Below are 20,555 nucleotides of genomic sequence, written 5' to 3' on the forward strand. Positions count from 1 at the left end.
ACTTTCAAATTAAACATTGGAAGAGCATTCGAGTTGCACTGCTACCACTATAAGCAAGCTATTTGAATACAAATAGTGGAATACCGCCATTCTAACAGCTGTAATCCTCTCCATAGATATTCTTACATCTGTCTTATACTTTGACCTGCAAACTTGGTCTTAACTCCTCTCCTTAACATCGTTTCATAAATTACTTCTATGAATGTGCACAGAAAACAAAAAACAAGCCCAAGAATATGTGAATTTCCTGCTTTTATGCCTTGAAAAAAATATTTTCATTGAGAGTCCAACTTTAATGGAAACCAAGAAATAATGAAAGGGTTGAGCTAGTGAAAAACAGCCTCATGTTCTAAGAAAATATTAAGGAAGCCCTGAAACGAAAATAAACTGGGAATTTTTCTGTATGCCATCCCTTTTAGGTTATCAGAAGAAGAAATTCAAAGGCCCCAGAAGCATCTTCTTATTTTTATCTTCAAACTTGATTAGTCATGTTTGTTGCAGTGTTCTTCACAGGTGAACGGTTCTTGGCAATTCGTCACATGGCCCTGGGCTAATGTATAAATATACAACAAGGGACCAAGCCCAGTATCACATGTCCTTAATTTGTAACCATTGTCTTGACCTCTGTTTCTTTCATATTCTCATATTTAGCAATGATTTATTAGCTCCCGTGTCCAGAAGTTTGTCAACAAGGATTTAAAGGAGCTGTTAAACCACTCCAATATATTCACTTAAATTTAAGCACTCCTTAACCGCACATAAACAAATATAATCACAGACCACCAATTCTGTTGATTTTGCTCTCTGGTTGTCAGAAACACAGTACTCTGTGACCCAGCTCAGACAACTCCGCCAAATGATGCTAGCAGGATTAGTATCACAATGAAAACTGATGTAAGGGTCATTATGTAAGCCACATCTGTCCCCTGCCCCACAATCACTCCACATCTCTTGGTAGCTCCCGGTCGTCCCACGCAAAGCTGGCAGCAATGCGAATTGCTAATGTCCTGCTTAAAGACAAAGTAAGGGGACAATGCTGGCTGCGTCGTACAAAAACGGAGCAGGTGACCAGGCAATAAAGCTCAACTCGGGATTGTTGGTGAACAAAGCAGGATGATCCACTGCCTGCCAAACTGGCATTAAACCTCAATATATTGTTTGAATATGTTCCAGATCTATACTTGTAACAAAAGAGCATACGTAAGACATGACTATGTTGATTGATGTTTTGATCGATTTGATTGGATCTCCACATAATCCATTGATGTAACGGTCCGAATCGATGTATCATTACAACCCAAGATACAGCAGTAAACTAAATGTAGAATATGTAATTTTGCCAAACAAAATCAAAACAAACCTACCATACCTATTTCTCATAAAAATGACCATCTACTTCTGTGCCCTGTGTTGAAGCATTGGCGATAAAGTAAACTGATGCTAGCCATCCATGCTGCATTAGTTGTGTTAGCTAATTAGCTTAAACACAGTGGTGTGTATACTGTACCTATTTCTTCAATTGCACATATAAAAATTCTCATAACTGATTACACATGTTCAAAACTGCATAGAAATACTTTAACCACAAAATGAATTTCTCAAATAAGATAACTGGGGTGTTGAGTGACAGCTGAGTTTCAGTGGTGGACTATCATAAACGATTTTACGTATATCAGTTATTGGCAAGTGTTTCTTCTAGGGCTGTCCCAAACTACTAATTTTCTCTCGATTTGACAGCCGATTATTATTTTTTTTACTGATTTAGCAATGAAATGATTTTTGACGCTAATTAAATCACAAAAACATTTTGAATAACTTAATTTTTTTTTATTAACTACAAATAAACACGTAAATAACAATATAAATACAAATAAACAATGAGATCAAATGCTGATAGCAATAACTAGTGCAAAAGAATGGAATGAACAGATTCAGAACACTGACTTTGCCTTTCCAACATGATTCAAAACAATTCTTGAAAAAAATCTGCCATTAATATTATAGTATACTATAATACTGTATATAATAGTATTATAATAATTTTAATAATTATTCATTGCTTATCAGATTTTTCATAAGTGGTGTCATTTTAAAGCTATTCTTAGTGTAGAATCTGAATTCTTAAGTATGTGGGATTAACTCCAAAAATCGTTATTTATGTGACGAACATGGTGTGCCTTTATTTTGAAATGTTCACCGGAAGTACGTTTGCTAAACCGCTAACAGTAAGCTTTACACTCCGCTAAATAAGTGCACTTTTTGTCATTGCATGTGGTGTCAGTAATAATTTTTTTTTATTTTTCATTTTTTCGTTTGCAAATGCTGTTAACCAGCGATTTTTCATTTTTGAACTGTCACCTTTTAACCGCAAGTTTACATTTTGGAGAAGACTGCCAATGTTTTATAGCAGGCTAAAGTAGGTTGTCTTTTTTCCCATTAACCTCAATGTAGCAATGGTAACGTTTACAGTGTTTAATATAGATGTGTTTCCTTATTTTATACGTCTGAACTTTAATTCTACGGTGTGTTGATGACCAATAAACATCTGTGAAAGGAACTGGAGTCTCATATGCGATCAACACGCACATGTACACGCACGCACAAATGGATGAATGCACTCACGCGCGCACGCAGCAATAGAACACAGCCAGTGAAAATTACCTCCCCCATTTTTATCAAGCGTGCGATAAATGGACTAATTGAATATCGCGACAGGCTTAGCAACTTCATTAAAAAATGTTGTTGGTTGTTAGTTAGATGGACTTACAACCTGCCAGCTTATTGTCTCTTTTCATCTTCCAAAATTACAACTGACGGCACTTTTGGTGTTCATTCACGGCCAACGTGCAGCCTGGTATACTAGCATTGGCATTGAAGAGACAGGACACAACATTGTACCCTCCTACAGTGCCTTGCAAAAGTATTCGGCCCCCTTGAACCTTGCAACCTTTCGCCACATTTCAGGCTTCAAACATGAAGATATAAAAATTTTAATTTTTTTGTCAAGAATCAACAACAAGTGGGACACAATCGTGAAGTGGAACAAAATTTATAGGATAATTTAAACTTTTTTTAACAAATAAAAAACTGAAAAGTGGGGCGTGCAATATTATTCGGCCCCCTTGCGTTAATACTTTGTAGCGCCACCTTTTGCTCCAATTACAGCTGCAAGTCGCTTGGGGTATGTTTCTATCAGTTTTGCACATCGAGAGACTGACATTCTTGCCCATTCTTCCTTGCAAAACAGCTCGAGCTCAGTGAGGTTGGATGGAGAGTGTTTGTGAACAGCAGTCTTCAGCTCTTTCCACAGATTCTCGATTGGATTCAGGTCTGGACTTTGACTTGGCCATTCTAACACCTGGATACGTTTATTTTTGAACCATTCCATTGTAGATTTGGCTTTATGTTTTGGATCATTGTCCTGTTGGAAGATAAATCTCCGTCCCAGTCTCAGGTCTTGTGCAGATACCAACAGGTTTTCTTCCAGAATGTTCCTGTATTTGGCTGCATCCATCTTCCCGTCAATTTTAACCATCTTCCCTGTCCCTGCTGAAGAAAAGCAGGCCCAAACCATGATGCTGCCACCACCATGTTTGACAGTGGGGATGGTGTGTTCAGGGTGATGAGCTGTGTTGCTTTTACGCCAAACATATCGTTTTGCAAGTTCAATTTTGGTTTCATCTGACCAGAGCACCTTCTTCCACATGTTTGGTGTGTCTCCCAGGTGGCTTGTGGCAAACTTGAAACGAGACTTTTTATGGATATCTTTGAGAAATGGCTTTCTTCTTGCCACTCTTCCATAAAGGCCAGATTTGTGCAGTGTACGACTGATTGTTGTCTTATGGACAGACTCTCCCACCTCAGCTGTAGATCTCTGCAGTTCATCCAGCGTGATCATGGGCCTCTTGGCTGCATCTCTGATCAGTTTTCTCCTTGTTTGAGAAGAAAGTTTGGAAGGACGGCCGGGTCTTGGTAGATTTGCAGTGGTCTGATGCTCCTTCCATTTCAATATAATGGCTTGCACAGTGCTCCTTGAGATGTTTAAAGCTTGGGAAATCTTTTTGTATCCAAATCCGGCTTTAAACTTCTCCACAACAGTATCTCAGACCTGCCTGGTGTGTTCCTTGGTTTTCATAATGCTCTCACTTTAAACAGAACCCTGAGACTATCACAGAGCAGGTGCATTTATACGGAGACTTGATTACACACAGGTGGATTCTATTTATCATCATCGGTCATTTAGGACAACATTGGATCATTCAGAGATCCTCACTGAACTTCTGGAGTGAGTTTGCTGCACTGAAAGTAAAGGGGCCGAATAATATTGCACGCCCAACTTTTCAGTTTTTTATTTGTTAAAAATGTTTAAATTATCCAATAAATGTTGTTCCACTTCACGATTGTGTCCCACTTGTTGTTGATTCTTGACAAAAAATTTAAATTTCATATCTTTATGTTTGAAGCCTGAAATGTGGCGAAAGGTTGCAAGATTCAAGGGGGCCGAATGCTTTTGCAAGGCACTGTATGTTTCATTCAAATAAGTCAATGTTCTTTTCTAGCTGTCAAACAGTCTCAGAGTTGGGATATTTATCTTTTACGCACAGTTCTATCCTGGAGTGGTGCTTGCTTCTGCAATAACATTAATCTGTGTGAAAAGACGATCAAAGCAGAGCTCTTATGTTATTTTTTGCCATTTAATGATTCTAGTTATTTGATAAGACATTTCAGACCAACTTGTATCCACTTCTAGACTTTGATAGAGCACCTTATACTTAACCGAGTCAATAGGAAATGCTTTTGTTTTGGCTTTGATGGTTGCTAAGGTAAACACTGATTCACTGTTATTTGGCAGGATGGATACACTACAAGAGAAGCAACATGAAAGTGTCCAAACTGCCTCTTTTGCGAGCACCAAGTACAATTCTCTGCAGGCTGAAAGCAGGGAGGCAGCCATCTGTCATGGCCTTTGTCCAGTATCGGTAGTAGCAGTAGAGTTATGGATAATGACTTGTGTCGGGAGATGAGAGGCTGTGAGGCGGCACTGCAGGGATGCGCTGCTAGGGAGGTCTCGATGCCTCAATCTCTGCTTGGCCAGCCTCGACGTGTACTGCAAAGAGACCGTGGAAGTGGATCCCGGGGGGGCGGACAGTTCAAGCGTTTGGATTAGATCCACTGACAAAACTCCCGGCTGGCTTTTGTCAAACTCTTATTCTCCGAAAGAAGAAGTTGGCAAAGCAGTCAATGCCAGTAGATGCTTTCACATCTCTTTCCAATGTTTTATTCATGACATTTTCTTTCCCTTTGGCCTCTACGTCACATCTTTTATGGCTGTTGTTTTTTTGTTTTCTCTTTGCTCCCACTTGTCCCAGAGATCATATATTCTCTATATTTGTCTTTTTGTTGCGACTATAATTTTAACATGCACTGACACTGCCCTACAACACTGGAATGGGAATCATGGCAGGAAGGTGCGGTTGACCTTAAAAAAGGATGGTGTCCTCCATCTTCCACAGTCCTCAATGGATTTAAATGACCGTAGCTTCAAACATCTCATCTCATTGGTGTGTGATGCACACAGTTGCTGCAGAATTCCACATTGTTGACTTATGAATGAGTGCCAGGTCTACTTTATATGTGATGGACCAATTTCTTCATGATCTTTTGGGGGTTGGAGACGCGTAAACGACAGTAACAGCTCCTGACATCTGAGATGAAAGTTTCACATCCGCAGCCTACACAAGGGAAGTTTATAAAACTTGCACCCTTGCAACTAGTTCGAACTTGCAATCTTAAAGAGCTGGGGAATAAATGGACAGACCTACTGTCAATTTTGAGGAATTTCTGTCTCAAAAGTAACCTTTCAAATCAACTGAAAATTATGAATTAAAAAAAAGAATTTATAAGAATCAAATGAAATTACTGGTAATTAGGTGGCTTGGGAGATTTAATGATGTGATTTTAAAAGGCACCCCTAATTACATTTGTTTGATTGTCAATCAGCAGCTCTAGACAAAGATAGATGTCGACTGGATTGGACGAAACTTTGTCCTCTTAACTTTTATTACGAAGTCTTATCACTTGTCAACAAAACTGGCTGAAGCTGGTAAAACTTTGTGCTAAAAAATGATAGTCCAGTTCAGTCAGAAGCATAGCTTTTGACAGTGAACACCAACTACCGCTGCCTATTTTTAGATTAAGCAGGTTGGCGGCTTTTGTTTCTGCGTGATGAGCCAGGACAAGAAGAGCAAATAGACACGTCTGTGGGGCGTTTGAAAGGTGGAGGACAAGAAACAGGCCGAGCTGGCACGTGAAAGGCGGATAATTGTGTCTCTGTGGGCCTCGGCAGAACCGGAGGTCTCCTCCTGTTCACCTGGAGCGTCTGTTTGTGCTCAGCAGGAGGTCAAGGGAAGCGAAAGGTGAGGTAACGGCCTCGGCAAGGACGGAGAGTGCCGCTTTTTCTTCAGTCAAATTACTTTTAAAGTGGAATTTTTCCAGAGTCTGCGCTAATTTTGACAAATTCTGCAGTATTACACATTTTGCTGTTTAACTGCCGTCTCACCACCCCAAATGTGATTGTTTAATTTGAGTAATTTACGAGGCTGTAGGCCCAGGGCAAACATTCTTCATAATGAATGTATGAGGGTGTCAGGCCGCTGGCAATAAAATGAATTTTTAGTGCAGGAAGAAACAAATGCATTGTATTCCTCCCCTCGCCGCCGCATTAGGTGATCATTCATGGATGACAGCAGTATTACCAGAGCATCCAACCTTGAAATATGAAGGACCACCCTGGAAACTTTGCGCCAGTCTAATCATGTCTAGTAAAATCATAAAAACAAACGATTGTAAAATCCTATTTGAAATGAGGTATGCATGTGTGTGTGGATGTATATATTACGTTCATACATGCACTAATACATTACCCCGAAGGTATAGTCGTGACGAAAGATCAAAGAGGCGGCTTGTACTGTATCTTTGGCGTGTATCGCTGTATAATGTCCCACAACATCTGTCGACGGACTGAACCTCCGGCGGTGGCACCAATCCCGTCCTGCGCGGCTGAATTGCAAACATAATCTGCTGTCGAGCGGATTACCAGTCGACCACAGCGGCATGGAAATGAGGTTAGGCAGTCATCGTTTCGGAGAGGCTTGTCCTAATCTGAAAATCCTTCCACAGAGGTCAGAAAGAGGAAACCCGACGAAGACTTGCTGGATGACTACAGACTAAGTTGGTTTTGTCTAGTCACAGTTGAAATACTGCCCTCTATTGATTTTAATTTGATCTATATTTATTTGTTCAAGCATTATAGAAATATATCACTGAACTCCTAATAGTATAATATTGCAATATTTTGCCAGTGATACTAGGAGTGGGAACCTCTTGGTACCTCAAGATACGATTCGATTTGCGATACAAAGCTCACGATAACGATGATCTGACGATATGACCATACAACGATTATCGATACATTGGCCAAGAAATCATTCTAGGATATTCTACAAACAACTAATAAACAGAAAAACAAGCTTCTGCTGTGATTTGGAATGAGTTTATTACTTGTAGACGTCCAATCCATTTGAACTATGTGCATTCGCTGCCATCCCTCCCACTTCAAACGAATTGAACGTCTATGTCCGGTAGTGGTAGCCAATGCCAGGCAATAAGGTAATTTTGGGCAATTTAAGGTCATTTTCCTTTTGATTTTCAGTTACTTCCTGTTGATTTTGTGGTATTTTATGGGTCTCTTCCTGTTCAGTTTGAGTCTCAAAACAGGAAGTAACCTGGGAATCACCCAAAAGAATAGGCAGTGACTCGAACTCAACAGACAATGCCCTAAAATGAACAGCAAGTGACCTTTAAATGCCCTGAAAATCGGACAGAATGACTGTGAATGCTCTGGTTTCGAATGAACGAATGTTCCCAGTCTAAATAGATTAGGCGTCGAGCACCGTCAATGCAGCCCTAGAGTTAACTGAGACACTATTATGGTGGAAGACTTTGGTAGCAACTTGTTGGTTCATTTTTTTTTTTTTTAGACATTGACACCTTTTTAAAACGATATCTCGATTCTTGGCAGGAGCATATCAGTAACCTTTTGGGATACAAAGTATCACGATATATCACCATTTCGATATTTTGTCACACCCCTAAGTGATACTAATAAGCAATCATTTAATCATTAAATCGACCACAATTAACGATGTCAATGTTTAGCACCCTTCGATTGGAGCTAATTTTTGTGATGTAGGAATTCTACATTATACAACTTCTGGAATTTGCAGAAAATGACTACTTCAACCAAAATGGTTTTGTCACATTCTTGCATGGGTGCTTGAAATTATTTGTGTGAGTTATTTTAAAAAGTTTTCTTTGAATTTAGTGTTTGGGGCAATATTACAGGGGCGCAACTGAGTGATTATCTGCTTTCAGACTGTAGGAACATGAGTACTGAGTTCCTATAACTATAGGCCTCTCCAGTAGTTACAGGAACTATCCTTCGCCAGGCAGTAGTGTTCGCTCATGTGCACTGCTGTGACGTTGTAGTCTGCGCCAGTGATGCATTATGTACTTGCAACACCCACCTTTTGCAAACTAAAACTGGGAAAACCTAGCTCGGGGGTGAGCAACCCATGGCTCTACAGCATATTAAGCACTGCCCTAGTGGCTCCCTGGAGCTTTTTGAAAAATGGAAAAAGATAGGGGAAGGAAATACAGTGATCCCTCACTACTTTGCGCTTGAAACTTTGCGCCCTCAGTCCATCGTGGATTTTTTTTTTTTCAGTTAAAAAAATAAAAGAATACAGATAAGCTCTCCCGAGCCGATTGTATAGTCTCACTCTTGCTCCCTCCCTCCCTGTCCCTGCGCTTTGTTCGTCTAGCTGTGCACTGGCACATACTTTGTACAACCCCCTTTTGCCAACAAAACAAGGTCTGGGGACTGAGATGGCCATGGGAGGAGCTTGATTTTGTGTGGTCTCATGAGACCAAGATTGAGCTTTTTGGCGACAAACACTCTAAGTGGGTCTGGCGTGCCATGAAAGATGCGCATGCTGAAAAGCACCTCATACCCACTGTGAAGTATGGGGGTGGGTCAATGATGCTGTGGGGCTGTTTCGCTTCCAAAGGCCCTGGGAACCTTGTTAGGGTGCATGGCATCATGAATGCTTTGAAATACCAGGACATTTTAAATCAAAATCTGATGCCCTCTACCCGAAAGCTGAAGATGGGTCGTCACTGGGTCTTTCAGCAGGACAATGACCCTAAACATATGGCCAAATCTACATAGAAATGGTTCACCAGACACAAAATCAAGCTCCTCCCATGGCCATCTCAGTCCCCAGACCTTGTTTTGTTGGCAAAAGGGGGTTGTACAAAGTATTAACACCAGGGGTGCTAATAATTGTGACACACATTATTTGATGTCAAATAATTATTTCTTTATGTGGGATTTTTTCCCCACTGAATAAATGCACTTGTATTGAAGGTTGGATTTTTCTCTTAATTTCCATTAAGGTCCCATATTATTTGAATTGAAAAAAATATATATTAGAAGCTAAAAAACACATCTTAACCAGGGGTGCCAATAATTATGGAGGGCACTGTATATTATATACACAAAACAAGATGTACTGCTAGCAGTCCAATCAATGGATTTCTATGACGACATTCTAATCTATCCTGTAGTATTATATCTAGAGTACACAGGAGTATAGACCCTACTCACCTACGTCACAAAATGGGCGTGTCGCTATTTCCGGCCGCCATATTGTACCTCTTTTTCAGACCTATTCTCATTGTTTTCAATTAGTCGAGCAAGTTATAGAGCAATTCATGGAAGCCCCGGTGTTATCTGACGCTGTAAACTCATTGGATCCGTTGCATAAAAGGCGTTACGTGGAAAAGCTTCAGTTTATCCATTCGCCAGATCCGTATTTGATGCCTAAATCGATGTTTTTCGACCCGCTGGCTTCGCCTGACATCTGATATCCTGATATTTACAACTATCTTGTCCACACAAATCAGCCTATTCTCACGAAAGTTTGAAAAACTTCAAGAGCTTGGAGGCTTATAAATGCTACGTTGCTGGTTGGGTGAAACACGTCCTCGTACACGAAAATTCGGCAGGAATCTTGTGCTCGGAAGGTGAGTTACGAAATTTTCAATTCAAAATCTTTTGTTCTTGCTAACATCCACTGTCAAGTCTAATGTATTTCATGTCATTTGTCAATGGAGCTAGGGCTTTTAATGTTTATATGGTTTAGCGATAGCACTCACTACATACATACGTGTATGTTGTCGGCGATTAGCCTAGCAATGATCTTAATTGTGGTTGTCAGCCCAAAACCCTCTAAATATATATTAAATGCATCTTACCAGATATAAAATGACTACTACATAATCTGTGGTAGTCGTTTGGAGCCCAGTTTTCTCGTCGAATTGCAGCAGTCAATCGCGGTCTCCTCTTCGGGTCTCTCGGAATACGGTAAAAATTCAAGTCTCTCCGTCTATCTTCTCTGTTTTTGCAACCGACCGCCACACACGACTTCACCATTTTGATTGTTTAATGTTAACGAGCAGAAAAACACGCCATAATAGGAGGAATTTACGAAGCGCTAATGCATTAACATGACTAGTATCCGGACAACATGGCACGGGGGCGTGGCTGTGACGTCACGTGAGTAGGGTCTATAGGTGTGTTAAGCAGGGTACCGGTTCGCGGCCCGGCTCTATAGGATACACTGCAGGGAAAAAAAAACATTTAATCATTAAGGCTCATTATGGATTTGTAGCCAACATCGTCATTTTTGACAGTAGGCTATTATAGATACATACACCATGTGTTCCCTTCATTATTAGGCTTATATAAGGCTTTCAATTTTTTTGCAGCTTTGTTTTTTTGTCCATTATGGCTCTTTCAACATTTTGGGTTGCAGACCCCTGGCCTTGCTGAACGGAAAACAACCGTCGAGGACACAGCGTCAGTTGTTGCGTGTTTGAAGGGAATGCTTTCCATCAGCGAGCAAATCTAGCATTTAACGACCAGACATTTTTTTTCTTTTCTTTTCAATGGCGGCTTGGAACTAAAATGGTTCTCGGAACTCGAGTTCCTGGTCCCTAGTTCCTACATGCGGGAACACGCAAAATTACATCATCGTCCCCTAAAAGGTTCTAGGAGCTGTGGATAGTTCCAACAGTGGAAAAGCGGCTATAAATGGAGGGTTGTATTCTGCACGTATAACATACATAAACTAACACATTAGTACCAATTATATCTGGTCTGGCAGTTTTTGTTGAATAAAAACTGATATTACTTATATAACTATTAGAAAAATAAGTCATTTAAATAACTCGGACATTAATTCAGCTAATAGATTTGTTTATTATTTAAAATATTTAAAATTACAGCAATTTTTTGACTATAATGCTTACTAAAAGTCACACCCACTAAATTTGACAATAAAATTGTATAAACGACTCTGAACTATAAGCCACAGGTGTCCACATTGTATTATAGGAAAGCTCATTAGCATATAAAAATCTGTACTGGTCTATAAAATGTAGGGTTCAAAGTGGGAGAAAAAAGTATCACCTACAAGTACAGTATTTAACCGTCTTAAAACAGTGGGGATGTAAGTAAGTAAAAACAGCCATTTCAGCCAGGTTACTATCCCTTTTACGACGCTGTAAATTTTCTCTAGTCTTCTAATCGCCATCATCAAGAAAATCTCTGCACCGCAGCAAACTCTCTCCACTCGGTGCAGACTTTGACACTCTATTAATATTCATGGAGAGGCTCAGTCGGATGCAACGCACTTGGGCTGCGTGACCGACCGAAGAAGCTGCGACATGCGAAACAGCGGCACAAATTCCAAGTGTGACACTATTTTTTTCCACAAGGAAGAAGCGAGATGAGAGCACCTGGCGAAGCGTGACCCCCCCCCACCCCCGCAGCTTGACATCCCCTCAACCCTGCCTCATTAAATTTAATGCTGCCTTTTAGCGAGCCGTTTAACCGATGACAAAAGGCCATGTGTCAATCAGTGTTTTCGCAGATTCTACACCATAGTGGCTGCATCCAAATGGGATGGAAAAAACAAAAATGGACAACACAACCACATAAATGTCAGTGTTTGGATTAGTTTTGGTGATTCGATATCAAATACAGTATTCAACCCAACTTCTCACTTCCAGATTGGTCCAGAACAACAAGAATCTAAAGAGTTTTAGCTTTTCAGGGATAATGAAGCATAGCTTCACTCCTCAAAATATCTTCAGAAATTTTCGTTATCTAGTTACGTTATCTATATGTATTATCATTGCTGGTTTTGAGATTTGTTGAAAAAACATAAAATGCAGTCCTACCATCAGATATGAATGACCTGACACACAAAGGTTTAAGTTCATCAAACCAATTTCATTATTAAACAGAGACAACACAAGGAAATATAAAATACAGTTTCCAAGTGGAGAAAATACAGTTTTTTGGACACATTCTTTATCCTCTGTGAAGAATTAATATTAACTAATAATTAGGCATGTGCCGGAATTAGATTCTGAAGATATGATAAATTTAAGCCAAAATATTGTACTCAAGTAAGAGTAATGTTAATTTAAAACTTATAATACTAAAGTAAAAGTAGTCATCCAAAAAATGTACTCAAGTACAAGTAAAAAAATATTTGGGGTAAAGACTACTCAAGTAATGAGTAACATTGTGAGTAACTGCTTACAAATTTGTTTTATGTATTTTTTTGTTAACAATGGTATTTTTTCTCAGCACAAAGTTATGTGTATGAACTGTTGTTACAAAGATACTGTACCATAACCCATTACATAACCATATTAAGCCAAATTAAAGAAAGGAAAAACAATCATTGAATTCTGGCAAGAGAAAAAAAAAAATGACAGAAACGAAGCATTATTTGTCCAACGAGCATGAGCTCTAGTGGAGAAAATAGTTCCTAGTTTGAATAGTGAGTACTGTAGTTCCATCATGGTTACTATTATGGTAAATGGATAGTACTTATATAGCGCATTTATCTACATGGTTACCATGCCCAAAGCGCTTTACATTAGCACACAAATACCCGTTCAAACACGCATTTACACACTAATGGTCAGTGTTGTTAATCTTACTTTAAAAAGGTAATTAATTACAGTTACAAATTACTTCTCCCAAAAAGTAATTGCGTTAGTAACTCAGTTACTTGAATGTAAGAGTAATTAATTACTTGGCAAAGTAGTTGGTGATAATTTTCATGATTTTTTTTCTAAAAAAAAAACAAAAAACAAAACAAAATACGGGTCACACAATGTGAAGTTTAAAAGATTTTTGGTACAATTGGCCCTAGCCCAATTCTTTACCCTAAACTTAACTAGACACAGGGGTATTGCGGATATTGCGATAACTAGATAGTAACCTTTGCAATGTGTGGAAGTCATTTAATGTTGTGAATCAACCGTTGAAATTGTTAAAATTGCTCCTGTTGTTGCGTTAGTTCCCTTCTGTCTACTTTCGACATGTGTAAGTTTTAAAACTGTTTCATCATTTAAAGATAAATTTAAGTCAAGATTTTTCCTAATTTAGGAGCATTTTAGATAAAAAGTTACTTAGGTTCGCTAGGAAGGTTCTCTACAACAGAGCCTTCCTGAGAGGTCTACTGCTTTAAGATGGCGGCTGTTTACTAACGCATCTAGTTCTTTATACTTATTGCTAATGCCGCCGTGTCTGTCATTTGCATCTAGTTCTATAATATGCGATTTCTACTGTAGCAACATGTGGGTGTAGTTTGTAGGCTATCGGCTATAGTCGGGTATTATTGGAGCCACCTAGCGTCGCGTTTGCAATGGCACCACTCTCTCGTCTCCGTGAGTCCTTCTCTCTTAGACTTTTCTCGTGTCATTCAACCAAAATAGTAACGCATGCCTTTCCTGGCTCAGTAACGGTAACAGCATTGACAAGATGAGAAAAGTAACTAATTGGATTACTCACTACTGAAAAAAATTAATGCCGTTATTAGTAACACTGCTGCTGCCTTGCAAGGCATCACCCAAATTAGGGTTCAGTGCCTTACCCAAGGGTACTTCGACAGTGGGCAGTCGTAGCCGGAAATTGGATTACTCACTACTGAAAAAAATCAATGCCGTTATTAGTAACACTGCTGCTGCCATGCAAGGCATCACCCAAATTAGGGTTCAGTGCCTTACCCAAGGTACTTCGACCTTCGGTCCAAGGACAACTCCAGCTACCAACTGTGCCACAGGCGCCCATTCCCTTATGAAAGTAAAAGGAACACGTCTCCGGTTTTCCGAGGTCAATCGATGCCAAATAAAGACTGGGGAAGAGGTTAAAATCTACGCTTTTGAGTCATGTTGTGCGCAGTGCTCTATGTCAAATACTTCATTTTTTACGGTGCTTTAAAGACGCCATGTTATTGAACAGGCTGGTGTGATCATAGAATGGCAAGCTTGCGTCTGATTGGTTTATTGTAGTCATGTGATCATTGTTGCGATGTCTCATTGTGGTGAAATTGGTACAGCTACTCTTGATATCGCTGGGGAAAAAAAGAAATCTAAAACGTAGAATAAAGAGGAAAAATGTAGCAACTCTTGTGTAGTCCAAAGTAGCGAAGTAAGAGTAACGTTTTTTTCTTCACAAATCTACTCAAGTAAAAGTAAAAAGTATGGTTTACTGAAACTACTATTACAAGTAGGGCTGCAGCTATCGATTATTATAGTAGTCAATTAATCGATGAAATAGTTAGTTCGAATAATCGAGTAATTAGATCAGGAACATGAAATCAACATACCTGAGCTGAGCCTCAAACGGCATCAAAAACAAAAAAAATGAAGATCTATGTACAACAAAAGAACAGTTGGCTAACATATACTAGTATAGCTAAAGTCCGCTAGCTTAAATGCTATAAAATGCTAACGTTTTTTAAAATATTTTATTTACAATACTCTTAACAAATGGTTCAGACACATATTCCCACAAAAAACTGCTAAATATGCCTGTAAACAAAATTATGAATGCATAAAAACCATTAGCTCAAACAAAAACTTATGTTGGTCTTAACGGGGAGCAGTTGGATTCAGCCATGTGAAATGAGTCCGACCAGAGGGCAGTGTATCCACCCTAATCAATAAAACTAAATGCAAACACTTTCAAAATAAACAATTACAACACCACTTTAATTAAACGAATACTCGAAGCAATAAAATTTAATTCGAATATTTTTTTCTAATCGAATACTCGAGTTAATCGATTAATCGTTGCAGCACTAATTACAAGTACATTTTCCCAAAAAGTTACTCAAGTAAATGTAACGGAGTACATATAACGTGTTACTACCCACCTCTGCCGCTGGAACAACACGCTGGAGTTAACTCTCGTAGTTGGTGGGGAACGTTCATGACAGTGTTCACTAACCTTTATTTTTGTATAAATGTGAAATCATATTGGAGGTATTGCCTCCTTGGCAACCACCCTCCGCAAACATGTTTTACATGTCAGTTGGCCCTCCTCCCCTAAGCTGCGGCCATCTGTAACTTTTTTTCTCGCTGAAGTATTCCCATACCAGCGATTTCGTTTTCGATGTGGGTAAAAGTTCAGGAGTTTCACCTCTTCCAGCCAATGTGTAGCAAAGCTGACTCACTGAGAAAAAAAACGGTGGGTTGAGATTTTGAAACCGTGACGTTTTCACACCACGGTATACCTTGAAAATGGTAATCAGCATGTCTACTAATAATTAGAGACGTGACCGAAAATTCAGCGCCGAAAACTATCGGCCGAAAAGAGCTAAACTTGCATTATCAGTTTTTGGTTAAAATGTTTTGAAGACCAAATGTTTACCACCGGTTCGTGTGAAGAAATCTTAGTCCTCTTGCTATGGGGGAAATACGATTAGTTAGGTGTTAGATTTAGTAAAAATGAGGTTAATTTTAGAAACCCAACGTGTTAGTTGCTTCTTAATATGCGTTTGAGCTCGGAACTGTTTCTTTCAGTGCTTACCAAGTTTAAAATAGACTTCTTCTCAATTGTTCTGAAATGAGCACTTACTGTGATTCCAAGAGGTTTTTTTTCTTCTTGCAATCATACCCTACCATCTGCTCCTCCAGATGATTCCATCTTTTTCCCACTTTGGTCTTCGCTTACTGTCTGTCCCGATTACAATCCGCCGCCCACGTTCTCCGCAGAACACGTGTGCGCATTAACTAAAAACTTTCACTCCACCCTTCTTTTCTCCTTGCCTTGTTTTCTCAAGGTTCTTACTTAGTGAGCTAGAAAACCCCCAAAGGAACACGACGGGGTCGACGTGCTGAAATTTTTAACGGGAGCAAAAAATGGGGCAGCACAAAAATCCTGTCAACTTTTTTTCTTCTTCAGTATACATTTGCACAGATGGACTCTTTGCTTGTCTCATCCTCATATGGGACTAATCCGATGTGTTCATATCTGACAAGGGTGAAGGGAAGGAAGAATTGAAATCAACATAATGCTTTTTCTGGGTGTTTTTTTTTTCTTTCGGTTTCTCGGTTGCATTTAGGGCGTGTGAGAGGACACCAAATAATGCCTGACTGGCTCTCCCCTTGCGCGACAAAAATTAACAAGCACCTCATGCTTTTCTCTGTGTGACTGTGTGTGTGTCACACTGACCCAGACAGAGTTGTCACATTGTAAGAGTGCAGTAAATAGTCCTCCATCGTCAGACATTTTGGGGCTATTTGTTGGTTCGTGATATGGTTTGAAATCATACAAATAATGGTACTATTTTTCACAAAATAACTATCAGCTTTCTTGTGGACCCAAGCTGCCACACAGTTCTCAGGTTGAAATCTGCTCAGGCTTGCACAGCTTTTCTTCATGCACTAACGTCAGATAGAAAAGAGAGCAACATAAATCCAACCTTAATGTGCCATTCGAAATAATTCAGCTCAATCATTTATGTTGTTAAATCTGCCTAACAGAATGTTATTCAAAAACGCGCACATAAAAATGTAATTGTGTGTAATCTAACTCAAGATTTATGACAGCGACCCGCTCCAACCTTCACTAACAACTGATAAATATTAGAGCATGTGTGACACGGTAGTTTGTTAGTTGGTGTCACATTGCCGTGAACCTCCAGTCGGGTTAATAATTCATGCTAATTCATGTCTGGTGGTCCCGGCATTTGTATTTGAAGAGTGGGGCTAATTGCCACTTCCTCTTAACTAATTATTTCTGCACTGATGCTGTGTGATGCAAAACATTGTATCTGCGTGCGAGCCATTTAGTGCAAAGTAAAGGGCCTTTTTATGTGGGGTGGCTGGAGTGCTTCGTATCTACAGTATATGCAAGGCCCAGTGTCGCCACATTGGTATTCACCCTGCAAGCTTCGCCGAGCGTGAAATAGAAGAGTACACTTTACTGTGGCTAAACTCTCAGTGGAGCAGCTAGCAAGCTGATGCGGCTTCAAAAAAAAATGTCACGGATACCATAAGGCAAGAAATCCTGTAGTGTCATTAAAAGTGTTGTGGTTATAGAAAAGAAAAATCGCAGTCTTGTCTATATCCACAATAACAAGGTTTTGGAATTGTGTCATGGATGAAAATCTATTAATTGACGAGATGCCGCATCCGATCGGCCGCTAAACGTACCGAACCCCACAAGTTTCACATGTGGATTCACTGAGCCCTTCGAAATTAGATAATAAAGCTTTCTTTTCTAATTCAAAACCAATATGTCTAAGCTAGCAAGCTAACCATTTAGAAAATTCCATTAAAAAATCTTCTCATTTTGACAGCATTTTTTATAAGCAGGTCAAAATTTCAGCCCACGCTGCCCATTGGTCTGTTGTATTCCCTCAAACCAAGTGCACCGAGTCAACCTTCCACTGAGTAAACCAGTTCCTCCTCCCATCAGATCGAGGACTAGCTGTTAAAAGAAATGGATTAAGTCTGTAAATTGGGAGCAAACCAGTCCAAAACCTGATATAAAAGGCCACTTTGCCTGGATTTAATCAGCCTACGAAAAAAAGGGTCTTCATTTCTTTACCTTCGCCAAACCCTAAAGACTTACTCACCGAACCCCTAGGGCTCGATCGACCCCATGTTAACTCATTCACTACCCGCCATTTTCACCAGAGCAAGGCCCTTCTCTCCTGGCTGTTTAACTAGATTTTGACTGATTTTGCAAGGCCCACAGACTCTCAGCAGAAAAAAAAGTTCATATCTTTTTCGATTCTTTAGAAATCAGCATTAGAAAATAGCTTAGTTTGAGCAATTTTGCAATTTCTGACAAAAAAACAGAAAAATTGAGCTTTTTGTGAAAGCATACATTTCAAACGTAACTTTGACTTTAACACAGCTATTTTTTGCTTTAGTTACATCCCAAACGTCTGAATAATGTTTTCCTTTTACAAAATATTATAAAGAACAAGACAAATAGAGCTTTTGATTGAAAAGTAGCAATTTATTAACACATAACTAACTGAGAGATGACGCTGTTGTCGCCGAGATTACGCTGTTGTCACCGTGACAGCCGGGTAAACTTTTCCCTCATCGCTGCCTGTCTCATAAAGACAATTTTTTTTGAGTCTCTGCGGGGTCTGCTTGGCGAGCCCGCTGCACTGGTGGTCCCGGTCGTTCGGCTCGGTTGTCCGCTGCCTGGCATCATTCCGCCAGCGCTCCAAACTTCCGGCCATTCGTTGCTGTTGAATATGGTTGCGGGTCGTGGCAAATGCGCTACTGCCCTCCAGTGGCCAGTTTTATTGCTTTAAAATGGATTTTCAGCTTTGTGCTTTGGAGCTCAGTTGAATCAGGACCCAGAGATGTCTTTTATGAAAAAATAAACGTAAAAGATGTATTAATACGTCTTTGGGACACTGAAACAATTAAAAATAGAACATATTTATACATTTTTGGGAGCAAATGAGTTAAGTATCACTGCTCAAGAGGGCTTGGGGTCCAAAGTTGCAGCTAAACAGTCTAATTAAATCTGGGATTATTTTTCTGGTAGATACAGTATATATTTATTCAGAAGAAAAACACATTTTTGCTCTGACAATGCAGTATTTTAAACACAACCATAATAATAATTGTCTTCAAAATTCATCCAGTAACAGAGAAATGGACCTATAAGTTGGCAAAAATAGTATATCGCTTCCAAAATGGTTTACATGATAATACAGCTATGAGAGTGGTGTTACCTCTCAGTCATCAGTGGTCCAAATAAACCTATGAAATGTTTGTGTTTTTACTTTTCAGGATGTGGTCAAACAGCGGAAAGACAATCCAGTGGCCCAAAATGTTTTACAGAGGATAGACTGGCACGACTACGATGCAATCAAAAGGGATGCCTCAAGATCTGGTGAGTCCGATAACAAAACTTATACTCCATTGTTTGCACTTGTAATGTAATTTAAACATTGAGTGGGAATCCCACAGGATTGTTGCTTTATACCTCATCGTCAAGCTGTATATGATTTGATTCAGGTAACGGCGAGCAGGGTAAGCCGTTCCCGCTGACGGATGCCGACATGGTGGACCAGGCCTACTGGGAGAATGGCTTCAACATATTTGTCAGCGACAGGATCTCCCTGAATCGTTCCATCCCTGACATTCGACATCCCAAGTAAGTTGCTGCTTAATAATGCTATGTAACACAAGGTAACTAGAGTGGCACACGGTATGGTCTTCTGCTGTTGTAGCCCATTTGGCTCAAGGTTCGATGTATTGTGCGTTCACAGATGCTCTTCTGCATACTTCAATTGTAATGAGTGGTTATTTGAGTTATTGGTTCCTTTCTATCAGCTCACAGCAGTCTGGACATTATCCTCTGACGTATGACAAGGTATTTTGGCCCACAGAGGTGCCGCTCACTGGATTTTTCCTCTTTTTCGGACCATTCTCTAGAAACCCGAGAGGTGGTTGTGCGTGACAAACCATGAGGATCTGCAGTTTCTGAAATGACCAACAACCATGCCATCTTCAAAGTCACTAAATCACATTTCTTCCGCATTCTGCTGCTCAGTTTGAACAGCAGCAGATCGATTTCTGCCATGTAATTAGTTGATTAGAAATGTGTGTAACAAGCAGTTAGACAAGTGTACCTAATATAGTGACCGATCAGTGTATATCTTTCTGTTTGTCTATATGTATAAATTAGGGTTGTTCCGATCATGTTTTTTTTGCTCCCGATCCGATCGTTTTAGTTTGAGTATCTGCAGATCCCGATATTTCCCGATCCGATTGCTTTTTTTTGCTCCCGATTCAATTCCAATCATTCCCGATAATGTTTCCCGATCATATACATTTTGGCAATGCATTAAGAAAAAAAATGAATAAAACTCGGACGAATATATACATTGAACATACAGTACATAAGTACTGTATTTGTTTATAATGACAATAAATCATCAAGATGGCATTTACATTATTAACATTCTTAATTTCTTTCTGTAAGAGGGATCCACGAATAGAAAGACTTGTGCCTTTGTATATTGTGATTAAATATTGCCATCTAGTGTATTTGTTGAGCTTTCAGTAAATGATACTGTAGCCATGCC

General features: G+C 39.6%; 1 protein-coding gene across 2 annotated transcripts in view; it reads left to right on the top strand.

The window, feature by feature from the left end:
* LOC130906196 (polypeptide N-acetylgalactosaminyltransferase 10-like) overlaps positions 1-20,555 on the top strand; it is a 100,673-nt gene that overhangs the window by 15,923 nt on the left and 64,195 nt on the right. The window contains exons 1-3 of one of the 2 annotated variants that reach the window (XM_057820232.1): positions 6,153-6,416; positions 19,255-19,357; positions 19,483-19,621. In XM_057820232.1, the coding sequence (XP_057676215.1) occupies positions 19,527-19,621 (95 nt within the window). In that variant the 5' untranslated portion in view covers positions 6,153-6,416; positions 19,255-19,357; positions 19,483-19,526. Of the gene's footprint in view, positions 1-6,152; positions 6,417-19,254; positions 19,358-19,482; positions 19,622-20,555 lie in introns of those variants that run through there. The other variant, XM_057820231.1, reaches the window with a different exon arrangement.

The sequence above is a fragment of the Corythoichthys intestinalis genome, chromosome 18 (genome assembly GCF_030265065.1).
Source record: "Corythoichthys intestinalis isolate RoL2023-P3 chromosome 18, ASM3026506v1, whole genome shotgun sequence".
NCBI lineage: Eukaryota > Metazoa > Chordata > Actinopteri > Syngnathiformes > Syngnathidae > Corythoichthys > Corythoichthys intestinalis.